The sequence below is a fragment of the Cyprinodon tularosa genome, unplaced genomic scaffold (assembly GCF_016077235.1).
Source record: "Cyprinodon tularosa strain WSP-4 unplaced genomic scaffold, ASM1607723v1 ctg2, whole genome shotgun sequence".
NCBI lineage: Eukaryota > Metazoa > Chordata > Actinopteri > Cyprinodontiformes > Cyprinodontidae > Cyprinodon > Cyprinodon tularosa.
In genome coordinates this window covers 4,462,017-4,476,334 of record NW_024038733.1, presented here as the reverse complement: position 1 = coordinate 4,476,334, position 14,318 = coordinate 4,462,017, and the positions used below count along the sequence as shown (strand labels likewise).

Below are 14,318 nucleotides of genomic sequence, written 5' to 3'. Positions count from 1 at the left end.
GGGCGGGCTGAAGGCTGCAGCTCTCTATTGAGCGAATGTGCGCGCGCGGCTGGATGTGCGGGAATGCAACTGCGTGGCCATTTTCGTGTGGCAGAAGGAGCGGATAAAACGGCGACAAGAGACCAGGATCTCAGTGTGGTTCATAATAGGCGACCAATGAGGGGGTGTTTAGTCTCTTAATAAAATGGCGACGATTTAAGTGCGCTGCTGTCAGGATTTCTTCTTCTTCTTTTTTTTTTTTTTAGTGAACAGCTCAGAAGTTGCAGAGTGCGTAATGTGGAATTACTGCTGGGAAAACCAGACAGGATACTGGAGTTTATTGAAAAGTTTAAGCGATGACTGTTTAAACAATCCATCAGAGATAATAAAAGCAATATCTCTCTCTCTAAACATTATCCATGGGAAACATAAAACACACTTAAATTTTTCTTTTCTATACTGGCAGTGCTTGAAACAAAAATATATTGCACAACTTTATTGGCAGATAAGATTTAAGCAGACAGATATGGTGCTGGTTACTTTTATTCAGTGATAGCTGCATCCTAAATGCACCAGGGAGAGTTATCACAGATCCTTCCTCCCAGCAGCTCTAAGACTATAACACCACTGCAGAGGCGTAGCCAGAAAATCTTTATAAGGGTGGCCGGCAATAACCAATGTATACTGAGGGGTGGGTGAAAGTGGATAAGCACCAGAACCTCACAGTCAATCTACACTGTTACAACAGGAACATAACAAGCAAAACATCCATATTTTTTAAATAAAGACAAACTATAGTTTCCCACAGTCTTTGCTAAGAAAAAGGCGAATATATTCAAACATCCGTGCTTTCTAGATAAAAAGCATAGTGGATTAAATTCCTTCAGGTTTTGAGTTTTGAGCGGACATCTTTTCCATTGTCATTGCTTACCTGCTTTTATCAGAAATCCTTCTGCATAAAATTGATATTTACAAGTACATCTACATATATTGATTAGTTAATAAGTCTGTATTCAAAAAGTTATTTATCTATAATTTCATTTAAGGCTCCTAAATGACTTGCAGAGACATAATTTTCTCTTTACTCCATAAAAGACTAAATCTAGTTCTGAAAAGAGCATGAATTTGTACTTATAATCTTTATTGATAGTATATTGATGTGCATAATTAACCACAGTGTTTTTGTTGTCAAGTAATTGTAATATATGTAAAATTAAAATGTTTTGAATATTCCTCTTAAAAGTATTACTGCTGCCACCATCTTTATTAGAAGGAAATAAAGGGTAAGGTTAGCCACGGCCACCCCTGGCCCCCCATCTAGCTCTGCCCCTGCACCACTGTTCCCAACAAGTTCACAATAGGTTGTTAAATTCATGCTGATTTTTGCACAGTTTCTACCTTAGTCTGTAGAAATAGCATACTGCTGTCATTTTGCACATCTCTGATGTTGCTGCTATTTTCAAATATGGTATATTGGATATTTATTTTCCAGGTGCAATGTATTTTTATTGTTTTATATTAAAACACTACTGTACAGTATTTTATCTTTTAACTCTTTACTATAATGTTATTCTTATACATTTTTCTAAGGTCCACATTTGTGTGACCATTTTTTCTATAATCTTCAGCTGCTGTAACTTTTAGTGAACTTTTATTGCTCGATGTTGGCCCCCGCCAAGAACCACCAATGCTTTTATTGTTAATACTCACAAAAATATGGATAGAAATTCTGAGGCTCTCTTTTATTGTCATAATTCAAACTTACAATAAAGAGCAAACTGAAGATAGAGGCTTTAATCTGACTTTTAAAAACAGTGGCAGTACTAGGCGAAATATACCAGAAGGACCCAGATGGGGCTAGTGCTTTTTCAAAGGGGCACAGAAAAAAAAAACACAACAATAAAATAAAGGAAAAAAGCAAAAGAGAGATTTTAGTATATTTAGTGAGCCACAGAACCAAGGTTTCAGGTAGCTGACCTAATAAATGAAAACTCTGGTCATTTCTTAATATGACTGAAACTTAAAGTTGACTAATTTCTAAATAACAGTTAAAGTAAATTTTAAATATGAAATATTAACTTGTTCCAAGAGAGTAATCAGTTATACACTGTAAAAGTTGACCATTTAACAAGTTAGATCTTGTAGAAAAAGTTGAAAATTGTATATATGCGTAGGCTACATATGAGAAATTAGTGGTGCATTGCAAAAACTCATGTTGGTTTGTAGCTTTTTTGACCCACGTGCAGAATCACAAGGAGAACCAGTAAGTTTGAACATGTATTTACGAAAGCAATAAGAATCTGGCAGCGGAGAACTGCAGGAAGTCAGTTGAACTTTCTGGTTGGTCTGGGGGGAGAAAGCAGACTGATCAGGAAGGAGTTTGTCGAATCCAACTGATGGCTGATTGATTTTCTTGAGGGATTAAGGGGTGGTAGCATGGATCTGTAGGGGTTTGACTCAGCTGGGTTTGCAGACTGCACCCAAGAGGCCCAGGAGAATGTGAGTGAGATCCGAGAGCGTTCGTACTTGCAAGAGGCATTGTGCTGGAGAGTGTGCAGGGAGGTGTTAAAGACTGAGAACTGCTGCACACAGCTCAGACCTTTTCCATGAAGATCAGAGACAAACTGGTTCACTGGTAGTCATCAGGAGTAATCATCCAGCTAAGAGAGATGATGCTTTGCTTCTCATCTCAATTCACAAAACCTTCTCAGGTGTGCAGCAATATGGGTTGGCCCAGCCACCAGCAAAGATCCTCTCTGTGACAGGAGGCTAAATCACACCAGAAAAACAGCAAAATCCCAGAGACCCTAACAGAGATAAGATAATGTAGTTGCTCTATATTATTTCAAATATAAATCATTTTAATCCATTGGTAAATTCTCTTACTTACCAGCTGAAATAAAGGGAAAATACAACTTTTCAAGAAAAATGTACCTATATTTCAAATTTTGTATTGTACGCTTTCGTGCAGGGGCCATAACAGGGCAAGGACCAGTTCTACAGATATGCTGGCCCTTGTTGGCCCCTGTCTAGAAATACCTATGTTTTAAAATACAAAACAAACCCCAAAAGTCTGATGTGTTTTGATCATAATAGGCTGGGACAATGGCTGAACATATTCAACTAAGATGACATGTGTTGTGAATTTGCGCTGTATAAATAAACTGAGTTAAATTAAATTAATGCCCTGAATTGATGGTCAGACATTTTCCTTAAGGATTCTGTGCTATAGAGAGTATAGCGTAAGATTCTGATCTTATGCTAAAGTATTTTGATATTCAGCAGAACACAGATTGAAACCACACAACCAAAAGGAGGAGACCTAATCGAAGTTTAGGCCTACACCCAACAGCGATGCTGTGGTATGCAGGCCTGAGGTATAAGGGTGGTCTCAAATCAATCAACAGCAATGTAAAGGACTGATTGCCAGTCATTACAAAGACTTGATGTCACTTGTCAACAGATTATTAAATCTGCTTTAATGAAAAAAATGCACAGAAATTGGACTAATCAGACTCATGGCATCCACACATATTATCATATATTCATAGAAATACAATATTTCACAAACAAGATAACGCAAAACATGTTTAAAACTGTCAAAAAAATGTTCTAGCACTAAATATTGCGTCAGGAGTTTAGAAACAAAACGTGATAAAGTTTATAAAACTCAATTTCCCCATCTTTGTTGAAAAGCAGCTGATGAGAGGTGATTGGCTGATGGTAGCGCTACGTCATTTCCTGTAGTCCATGATGGCGTTGTCCGTGACAGATCAGGCACATTGACTTTACTGAGCTGCGCTGTTCTTCTCCTCCTTATCCTGACGTCTGGTGGGTTTTATTGGTGAATGAAGTCAACGGATATTTTCATACCTTGGAATCTGTTGATTTGAGCCGCTGGTGAGTAACTTTCATTGCTCTCAGTGCTGCCTTCAGGGAGCTGCTAAAGCTAGCTGCTAGCGAAGCGCTGTGTTTATGCAAAGGTTACATGACACTTAAAAACGCAACACTTTCAGATTCTTAATTTCCTAAAGGTATATAAGTATTAACTTTTCCCCGGCTTGTTTCAGATTATGTCTCTTCACAGACTGGCCCTCAGGCTGCGACCAACGGTGAGATAATTCATTGCACCTCAGATTGCGGCACTTATTCTAAACACTAAAGCTGTTGAACAGATGAGCTGAATGTATTTAAATGTCAAACGGTTGTGTCGCAGGTGAAACATGCCAGGTGCCTTCATACCAGTGGATGCGTCCAGCAGCAGGAGGCTGTGGCTGCGGAGCCAGAACCAGAGTCTCTCCCAGTCTTCAGGACACAAGAGAAAGACCCGGTAAAATGTTTGTTTTTTTTTCTACTGGAATCACTTAGTTTAGGTGAGAACCTCAAATAAGCTCAATACTGTCATGAAAAAAACTACACCTCCCTTTATGTCTTGAGTTTCTTGTTCACTGTAATGTTCAATACAACTAAAGTTGTAATTTGTATGGACAAATATAATCCATCCATCCATTTTCTGACACGAATTTAGAGAAGCGTATTAATCTAAAAGTCATGTAAAGTACCCAGAGAGAACCCACACATGCTCAGGGAGACAACCACAACCTTCTTGCTGCAAGGGAGCAGTGCTACCCAGTGATTTCTGTCCTTTTGCTGTTTGACCAAATGACCAAAGACCCAGGGGTGGATTACACCAAATTTAACAGATGCACCAGGTTGTATTTTGACAAATGTATTTTATTTTTTAAATGGGGTGCACATCAATTTTGTAACACAAACCAGGGCAAAATTCATAATTTGCAGAGATGTCAAAAGTACACACATGATAAAAGTTGGAGTATTAACTTGACCTCTTTACTCAAATAAAAGTGAAAAAGTACAGTATGTGCTCCAAAAACTACTTAAAGTATAAAAGTATAAAGTAACCTTTAAAAAAACAGCCAGATGCCACTTTATGAATTGAAAGCTCAATTTTACGACTATTTCAAAAAATTCTTTGAGATAGGGCCAAGGATGCGGGAGGTCTTGTTGGTCTCCATCTCCCGATACGCTCTCGCCTGTGTCCGACCTTTCAGACATTTCAATATCGTTTTCCTATTTGTGAAATAATCTTGGCTCAAAACAAACAATAAAAATATAACATAATGAATGTTATAAGACTCCTGAATAGGCGTCGAAACATTTTAAGAAAAAGTAAGCCAAAGTCCTGTTGCCTTCTATTGAACCTTTTTTGTGGTTGCCATGACCCAGATGACATAATTTGCACATTGATTGAGAACAGACATAAATGTATATCACGTGAACCACAGAACCAAAAAAGCCACTTGCAGCTCTGGAAACCCCAGATATAACAAATTAAATCTTTGATTGTATACAAATATAACTGACAGTAAAATTCTAAGACCTTGATTGCATATGACAAAGTTGTTCTTATCATTTTTTTAATGACTTTATCTCTATTAATCTCTCTTTTCCACACACTATAAGCTTCAATAAATGTTTTTAAAGGCTTGTACTCTTTATGATTTTGAGTTCATATCCATATGCCAATTAGGGCTGGGTAATTAAAGCTGCAGTCTTTTACATTGAGAAGAGAGCAGACTTCTACTGAAAATTTGAAGAAAAACAGGTTTCACGCCACTCCCCCACCCTCTCTGCTTCACTCATGCCCCACCTCCAAGCTCCACCCCTCTCACAGCATCTGCGCGGCTACCGCATGCGACCAGAAGCGTCCAAGCAGCGTACGCGGCATGAAGTGTGAACCGGTAAGAGCGATAACACTCACCTCCAAGCAGCTAGATATAAGATGCTGGTTATACCGAAGTTTGCCGTGTAAGCAGTTGTCGGCAGGGGCAGTAAGGGCAGTTTCTCTTTCGCTGGTGGCTGTCGCTCCGCCATGACTTCCACGCGCGTCCTCCTGACTGTGGCAGCCGAGCGGCAGGTTCAGCGGTGAGAGGGAGGGGGCGGGATTCAGCGTGTGTGAGCTGTGATTGACACTCCATCAGACGCTCCTCTGGCTGTGATTGGTTGTTTTGTCTCGTCCCGAAATATTCTTTCCAGATTGAAATACAGGCAGTATGCGGGACCAATTGAAGCAGTTTTTTTCACAGGTTACATATCAAATGTACTGCTGTCTGGGCATAGGGACAGTTTTAGCCAATATGACAAAAAAGTGATTTTTAAAAACTTACAGACTTCAGCTTTAATTGCATTTGCAATATAAAGGTAATTTTACAAAGCGCAATTTTCAAAACGCAGTGGCACTTGATTTTAGTCACATTATATTTAACAAGAATAGACATTCAAATTTCTCACTCCAGCCCTTTGGGAGGCAGTAAAATGCTAATTGTTGGTTTATCCCCATATAGAGTTGTAGCTCATTCCATGCCATCAAGTAGAAGTTAGTACTCCTTCATGCTAAGGTCATAGTAAAATTCTGCAACAACAAACTCTGAAATAGCGAGTTTTCAAAAACTGAAAGCCTGGGGTGAAACATCTACAAGCTCGGAGTTATTGTAAATCAAAATCGAAATAAAATCATAAAATTGGTTAAAAGTAATCATAATTTCATTTTGGCAACATTGTTCAGCTCTAACCTGAATCTGAAGGCAAACTATATTTGGTTCAGGGCTTTCTTGTTTAAATTATCTAGTCTTACTCAAATTAGGATTTTAAAATAAAACCCAGATTTAAACATAATTTATTATAAAATCAGAAGTTCTAGTTAAAAATGTTTTGTAATTTCTGGTAAGAAGAGACATGTTGTAGTTTTGCAGGATTGGTTATATGTAGAGTCTGTTTCTTAACTTATTACTTTTTCTTAACTTTATTCTGTTTTCTGTAGTTCTATGTCTTTACAGTTTAGCATGGCATTTTAGATATTTGTTGTCAAATTAATTATATAGCAAATGGAGTTTCTTATTCTATTATAAACTCTGTGAAAATGAATTTATGTGTCCGATTGACATCTTTCCCCTGGTCTTAAAGTCTTTAGACTGATGCCTCTGAAGTATTTTATTTAAGTTGTTTTGAAGTTTTAATAAAATGATTTCATAAGAGGGAAATTTTAAATACAGCTTTTTTTTATTAATATGTTAAGGCTGAAAATGTTTAAGAACACCTAATTTGAACCAATGAGTGGAAGGCAGCTTTCACTCTTTAATCACATCCTGTTTGAATTGCGTTCATTTCTGTGAAAAGATTAACGCTTAATCCTTTTAATACCTCAAGGCTCAAAATATCTACATTTTCAAAATAAAATTGAAACATAAATAAGATATGAAATATACATTTAAAATGTTTCCATTTGGGAAATATCAGTCATTTCCTTATAAAGTTAAAATTGGTTGTGTGCAGCTGTACCAAAGGCCATATCCATAATGCTTATTTTGAATTATTCTTTCCATGTCTTGTTAATTTGCTCTCGTCTTTTAAGGCATTTTTTTCCCAGACGTTTATTGACTAGATCTTGTCTTGGAAAAGGGATTATATTGGACTTGGGTAGACTGTGGGAAGTATTGGATTTCCAGAATTTCCTTCCTAAAAATAAATCCCAATGTGTGAATAAGTTGTCGTCCATCTAACCAGTTTGTCAATTCCTGCATTTCTTTGTCTATCCCTCCATTTGTTGATGAAGGAATTTGTTTATCTTTGTTCCTTCCACATCTTAATATGAGTGGGTAGTTAATCTATTTGCTTAATCCGATTCTATTTATATGCATCTGTAATAAATTCATGTAGTTTACATTACTAGCTCAATTTTTTTAACCTCTTTCATATTTAGAGTTTCTTCTTAAAGGACCATTAACCATGACTGAGAATTTTATTTTGTGCCCTTGAATTTCCATATGCATTCACGAAAGGAGTCAAATAAGATTGCAAGTTCTCATTCCTCTTCACCCGTCTCTGTTGCCACACAGGCTTGCCACTCAGAGAAACACATCGGACACTTCTACACGCTGCCTCCTGCGCACGTCCGGCCCCTGTTTCCAAACAGCCTCCCATGGCGCTATCAACAACAGGCAGGTTCTTCTCTGGATCTGCAACAGGAAGTAATGGCTTTAACAGACTGGGTATAAATGGTGTGTGATTATTTCTAGACAAAGACGTTCAATGAGACCTGCATCATGGTGCGGCAGCCAGCCCTGGAGGTCATCTCTTACTTGAAAAAAGCCGACTACAGCCAACCTGCAGTGAGATACCTGTTCTGTATCCTTCAGAGCACAGAGGCCTCGAATGAAAAATATATTTCAACAAAAATTAATTTCCCCCCGATTCTTGAATATAACTGCTGCTGTTGTCCTTATCGGGGGGCTCAGATGGATTGAGGGGGAGTGGAAAAACAATGTCTCTTTGTCACGCGCTCCATTACTGTTACGCACAGGGATGGCTGGTTCTTCACGTCCCTGATGGTGAGATGAACAAAAATCACACAATTAACTGAAAGCTAGAAAGTGTACCAACCCGTCTGCATCTCCTCTGCCTCATGCAGCCCACCAGTGGGTGAAGAACTGTAAGGAGCTGCTGCCTTCATCCTATAGTTCATCTCGCTTTGACCAGCCGCTGCAGGCCACTACGTGGTTACGCAACTTCAAAGTCACCAATGAACCTTTTCTTTCAAAGGTAAGATTTGGTCGTTTATTAACTTGGCTGGTGGGGTTTCACAACCAGAGGCCAAGGATTGCATTAGATGGCCCTTTTCTCCCATTGTTAACCATTTTCCCAAAGCTAAAGGAGCAACATTTTAGGGCTGAAACAATCATAATTAATCAATTATTGAAATAACTGTCAACTATTTTAGTAAACAAGTGTATAGGGACTCCATAACATGCCTTTAGTAAAAGAGCCACCAACCTATAGCAGTAATTATATCACAAATTGAAGAAAAAAATCAATGATTAAACATTTTGCACATAAAATAAATAACTTTCATGCGTCGATGTGCCTTATCCAGGACACCTCAAATGGAAAAGTTTAAATGTGGTTGAAATTCTGTAGGGAAAAGAACATTTTTAAAGAAGCTTTTAATATCAGATTTTTTATTGAAAAAAATAATCGATTAGCTAAATGATTAGTTGCATATTTATTCTTGCAGCTGTCAACAGATGCTAAAGATGCTGTTTCAATTCATATCAAACTAAAAAGAAATGCTAAAAAATGTAACAAGTGGCTCTTGGATAACATGTTAGGTTTAAAAAGCCGTTTTTCTTCTGCAATTTTAAGTACAATTAGCGTTTTTGTTGTTTCCATTTAAACCATCTAGAAACCAATTGATTCTTTGGACTGTAATACAAAATTTCTCCTCTGGATTTTAAGAGTTGCCTTTTTATTGATAAAGTACGTAGAACTTAGATGACGTTTACGCTCACTAAGCTCACTCAGAACTGAAATATTAAAGTGTTTTTGATTTGCACAAGTATTCTCACAACCTGAAGCTGCATTTTCCTCAGTGGTCGTGTTACAACTAAAATGTCAATGAACTGTAGAGGGATATTAGAATTAAAGATTTAGTAGACATTTGTATTTGGCCTCCTTTTAATCAACACCCTATAATAAAGTTCAGTGCTGCTAAATGCTGATTTATGATTTCAATCTCTGAGCCTACAGAGGGCATTATGAAACCTCTCATTATGAAACCACATTTTTTAGACAGAATTTCAATCATGTTTGATTTTAAAAACAAATCTGTCTTTTTAAACGTTTCCTTTTTAGATTAAAACAAAGGAGCGGTATATGTGGACAAAAAGGGAATCCACCGAGGCGGGGAGTCCACTTGGAGAGCTGGTGGATCAGGTCAGTCCCCTGAAGCCGTCTTTATCCTCCATTAAATCCACGGTTTGGTTAATAATGAGGTCTTTCTCTCACTCCTGCTTTTCTCATGAGCTCTGCTTTATTTCCGCTCGAGTTAACTCTGCTTCAAGAGTCTTTAAAGTTTCATCTTTCCCCAGGCTGAGCGGTGATCAATAGCCGATGAGCTGAGCAGAATAATGGATCAGCTCAGTGTTGTACCGCACACATCGATGAGGACAGAAAGCTGCTGTGGGTTTATGAGCAGCTACATAAACTCCCGTTTTGTCTGTCACTCTTCAGTTTAGGCAGATTTATTGCATCCATCTGACTTGTCTGTGTTGCTGTTTCTGGAGTCCGCTGTGCCGTATGCTAACATGACTGGAGGAAATGCTGATAAGCATCTGTGTCTGCATTATTTGATTTATTTTTCCACTCTTCTATCTATTACTTCCTGAGTATTTTGTCTTTTTTTTATCTGATGAAAGGTTTAGACTTGAAATGAAATGCATTCTGGATGAAATCCTTCTCCTTTTTACTGTAATATAGTTTGATATATATTTATATGTATTTTTTTCTACTTTTACAGTATTGCAGTTTGCCTCCCGTTTATATGACTGTCATCAGGTCCTACCTCCTTTGCTGCAGGGCATTTCTCGAGTGAAGAGCAGCAGTGATGTGGTGGGGGCAGTGATGAAGGAACTCAGGCTCCAAAGCGGCCAACAGGGAGCTGGCTTCCATCTGGTGGTGGCGGTGGACGGTGTGAATGCCCTGTGGGGAAGATCCACCATCAAGAAGGAGGACAAGACAGCTGTAATGGAAACCCATCTGCTATGCTCAATCATTTCTTTTGGTTTGTTTTTCCACAAACAGGAAGTCATATATTCCTTTCTAATTGTCCTCAGGTGGATCCGGAGGAGCTGACTTTAGTTTATAATCTAAGAAAGCTGATGAGGAATGACTGGGTGAGAGGAATACAAGAGTATGACCATCAAAGGGCTGTTTTTAAGAAAACCTCTGACCTTTATTGTCTTGTCTCAGAGCGGAGGCGCCATCATTACCACTCTGTCTCAGACGGGCTCTCTCTATGCTCCAAAATCTGCCTACTTGCCTCAAGAGCTGCTTGGAGAGGTGAGAGAAAATTCTGTTTCAGCTTAAAATCCAATCGACCCGCCCTCAGGGGGCTGGAACTTAAACATTTCTGCAGCTCTGGGTACATAGAAAATAAGAAAGTGACAAATCTCCTTTTTATGGGGTTTTAAAAAAATAGAAAGTGTCATGAACGTAATAATCAATTTGCCTTTTTTTTTTAAAGTCTTGAATTCCTTCAGAGGTTTTATACGGAGTCTTGGATTAATTTCAGATACAATGCCTTACAGTATTTATTGTAACCTCAGAGTGTGTCCAGATTGAACTATGTAGCTGCAATCTTAAAGGTATTTCATTGAGTTTTTATCCTTTATACCAAAGTGGTGCACAACTGAAGTATAATGAATAGGATATAGGATTTTCAAAAGCTCTTTATAAGCAAAAATCTGAATGATGTGGAATGCATCTGTATCCATCCGCTTTCAGTCAATCTTTTATTGCTAGTAGTCTATCCACCTTATAGCATCTAAAATCGTTCTTTACTGAAGAGCTCATGGATGGAGTGCCTATGAACTTTTAAGCCTTGATATATTCGAGGTTGGATTTGGCTCTGGACTTTGACAGGGCCTTTTTAATACACGTATGCTTTGATCCAAGCCATTTAATCTGTTAATTGAACCTCTGCCTTAGTCTTTACCCCCTGCTAAAAAAACAGGTTTATTTTTTAGGATTACCCATAATTAAGCCTTGAAATATATTCTAATATAAGCAGACCATAAACTGGCATAATGCTGCCACTACCATGCTTCAGGGTGTTCAAAGTTGTGTGTAGGGTGCGCTTTGCATACAAAACCTCATCTGAGGCCCTATTTATTGTATTACTTGTGACTCCACATTCTGAAGGAGCTAAGCTTGTCACTCTCGATCAGTTTTGATGCATCTCTGTTTCAACATGCCTGGATATTATCCCATCAGCACATCACTGTAGAGCTTATCTGTATGCTAGTCAGACAGGTTAGCCATTGTACTCATCTGTAAAGAACAAGGGACTCATGATAAGGTTGCAGGAAACCTTTGAAGATTTACGTTTCAGACGACTGCTTTAGGTGGATGCCATTGTCTTTGTAGGCTAGCAGATGTGTTGTACTGTTGGAGAAATTTTGAGCATTCTAGAAATTTCCTGACATGTGCCAGCATAGGCCATATGTGGGCTATAAGTTACAGGTAAGTTATCTGATCGTTGACATAAGTTAAGAGTAAGTTACTCATAAGTCTTGGTGTCTAGCTTATCCAAAACCTATACAGTGTATAGTAACTTGTGCATAACTTATGCGTAGCTTATCCAGAACTTATCTCTAACACTTATCGACGTATTTAACATGTTCCAGACGGCCGCTGAACGAGTTTCAAATTACAGCTACTGTATAATGGCCTTTTGGCAGAGTTTTGGTATAAAAGGGGGTTCACAGGAGGAACCGTCATTTCTCCTCCAGACTTCCAACATAGTTTGAGCGAGAAGGTGGGTGTGATGGATCCACGCTGCGCCCACGACCATGACGACCACACTTCCTAGCAGACATGACGCTGAATCTGCTGCGACTGCAAACCTCACCACCACCTAAACCCTCACAGAACAGATGTATTCTGCTTAAACTTGCATTTCTCATGTCTGGTTTACTGAAGCTGCCAGAAATTAATCTGTTCCACATTTTTCGGTGTAGCATTAGTAAATATTTCCAACATCATGTATTATATATTTTTTTCCTACTACTTTGTGAGCACTTATGTAAACCCTCTCTTAAATACACTTAAGTTTTTTTGTGGTTGTAAAGATATTTATTTAAAATTGGATGTAGAAGGCTGTCACTTTTCAATAAGACCTGAAGCAGAAATCTATCCCTTATAACATTCCTCTCCTAATATTGTGGTTTTGGAGTATTTGAGTTGGACTGTTTGGCAGGAAAGTAATGATTCAACCGACTGTTAACTGGTTGTTCTTATTTTCTTGTAGGATATTAAGGAAGTGTTTTGCAGTACAAAGGGGGTGTAAGCATATAATGTGCCACATTATTCCTTTTAATGCTTCAGCTCTTTACAATTTGACTTAATTTAGTCATTTGTGACCAATTGTAAGCATATTTCTTATAGGGCTGTATACCAGTAAATCAGTTCATCTTTGGGCTGATCTATGCTGAGGGGCATTAAACTATAAGTTTTACAACAGGGTCATATAACCTATCTGATGGAAAACATTTCTATTGTATTAATTACTATTTATCCTGAAATATGTTGACTTAGTGGGTTTTTTTTATTTATTTTTTATGCAGATTTGAAAACATTTCTGATTAGTTTCATCCCTCTGATCTCCCGAAGTGCCTGAAGCAATCGTCATGGTTTCCGGATATAATTTTTACATAAAAAAAAAAAAGAACACTGACTCTGATCTTTGTGCTCATCTGGGCATAATAGTTGATGGGATTCAAAAGTACTTTATTAAACCCAAAGGGAAAGGAAATATAGAATATAAAATAAAAGATAGAAAATTAATTTGAATGTCTTGCACCCCTGTAGGTGATAGATTTTATGTTTCTTTTCTGTAATCTCTTCTGTGTCGTCCTTAAAGAGGGGCTTTGACAGCATGGATCCGTTCGTCCCTGTATCGGTGCCCAACTACAGCGAGAAAGAGTTCGAGAGCTGTTACCTTTACTACATGGATCGCAACTGGCTGCAGCATCCACTCAGTGAGTGTTTGTTGGCCTGGCTGTTATGTGATGAAAGATGACTCGTAACAAAAGGCGTTCTCACCATGTTTGCTTTCCCTTCAGGTCGAACAGAAGAAGGGAAGAAGGAACTCATATTCTTGAGTAACAGGAATCCATCTGTGTTGGAAAGACTTTGTGGCTTTTTGTGAAGTCACAGAACCTTTATTGCAACAGTATAGAAATATACAAGCAAATATCCATGTGTGTAATGTGAATCATGCTATAAATTATATTACTCTGTTGCTTTGTTAATAAAACACTGTTAAAAACTGTTTTTCTTTTTAACGATGGTATTAAGTGTTCAGGATGATCTGCTAGAGAGTAGGATTCTTGTTTCAATTAATAAAGGCAAACGGTTAAGGGTCCTGCAGCAGGAAGGAAATCCCAAACCATAACACTGCCATCATTGTGTTGCTATAACTGTAGATGTATTCTTTTTCTGAAATTGTCTATTTTACAGTGGCGTGCAGACCTGAAAAATTCTAACCTGTCAACGTGATATTTTCCAAAAGTCCTCAAGATCATCTAGAATATTTTTGGAAAACGAGACATGTCTTTATCGTCTTCCATGTTTATGCCTTAAAAACTTATGTAAATGCAACTATTGCTGATTGGTGAACAATGACATGAGGCTTACAGGGCTTTATATGCTGGATACTGGACCTAGGTACCAATGTTTTTATTTTTCAAATATTTTATTAATTT

At 38.0% G+C, this 14,318-nt stretch overlaps 1 protein-coding gene across 1 annotated transcript; it reads left to right on the top strand.

Annotated features, from left to right (window-relative positions):
- Positions 1–3,717: 3,717 nt before the first annotated feature.
- Positions 3,718–13,885, top strand: dap3 (death associated protein 3). Its single transcript, XM_038284550.1, has 13 exons — positions 3,718–3,879; positions 4,050–4,091; positions 4,196–4,309; positions 7,896–7,997; positions 8,076–8,184; positions 8,295–8,387; positions 8,468–8,598; positions 9,688–9,768; positions 10,411–10,575; positions 10,668–10,727; positions 10,804–10,893; positions 13,475–13,592; positions 13,677–13,885. The coding sequence occupies exons 2-13, from the start codon at positions 4,053–4,055 to the stop codon at positions 13,760–13,762; spliced, it is 1,188 nt and encodes a 395-aa protein (XP_038140478.1). The 5' UTR covers positions 3,718–3,879; positions 4,050–4,052; the 3' UTR covers positions 13,763–13,885.
- The last annotated feature ends 433 nt before the right edge of the window (positions 13,886–14,318 follow it).

Excerpts from the sequence above, each read along its gene's own strand:
- dap3 (XM_038284550.1), top strand. The coding sequence starts at position 4,053 with ATGTCTCTTCACAGACTGGCCCTCAGGCTGCGACCAACG. Across the intron at positions 7,998-8,075 it reads CATGGCGCTATCAACAACAG|ACAAAGACGTTCAATGAGAC; the intron begins GCAGGTTCTTCT and ends GATTATTTCTAG. Across the intron at positions 8,388-8,467 it reads GGTTCTTCACGTCCCTGATG|CCCACCAGTGGGTGAAGAAC; the intron begins GTGAGATGAACA and ends TGCCTCATGCAG.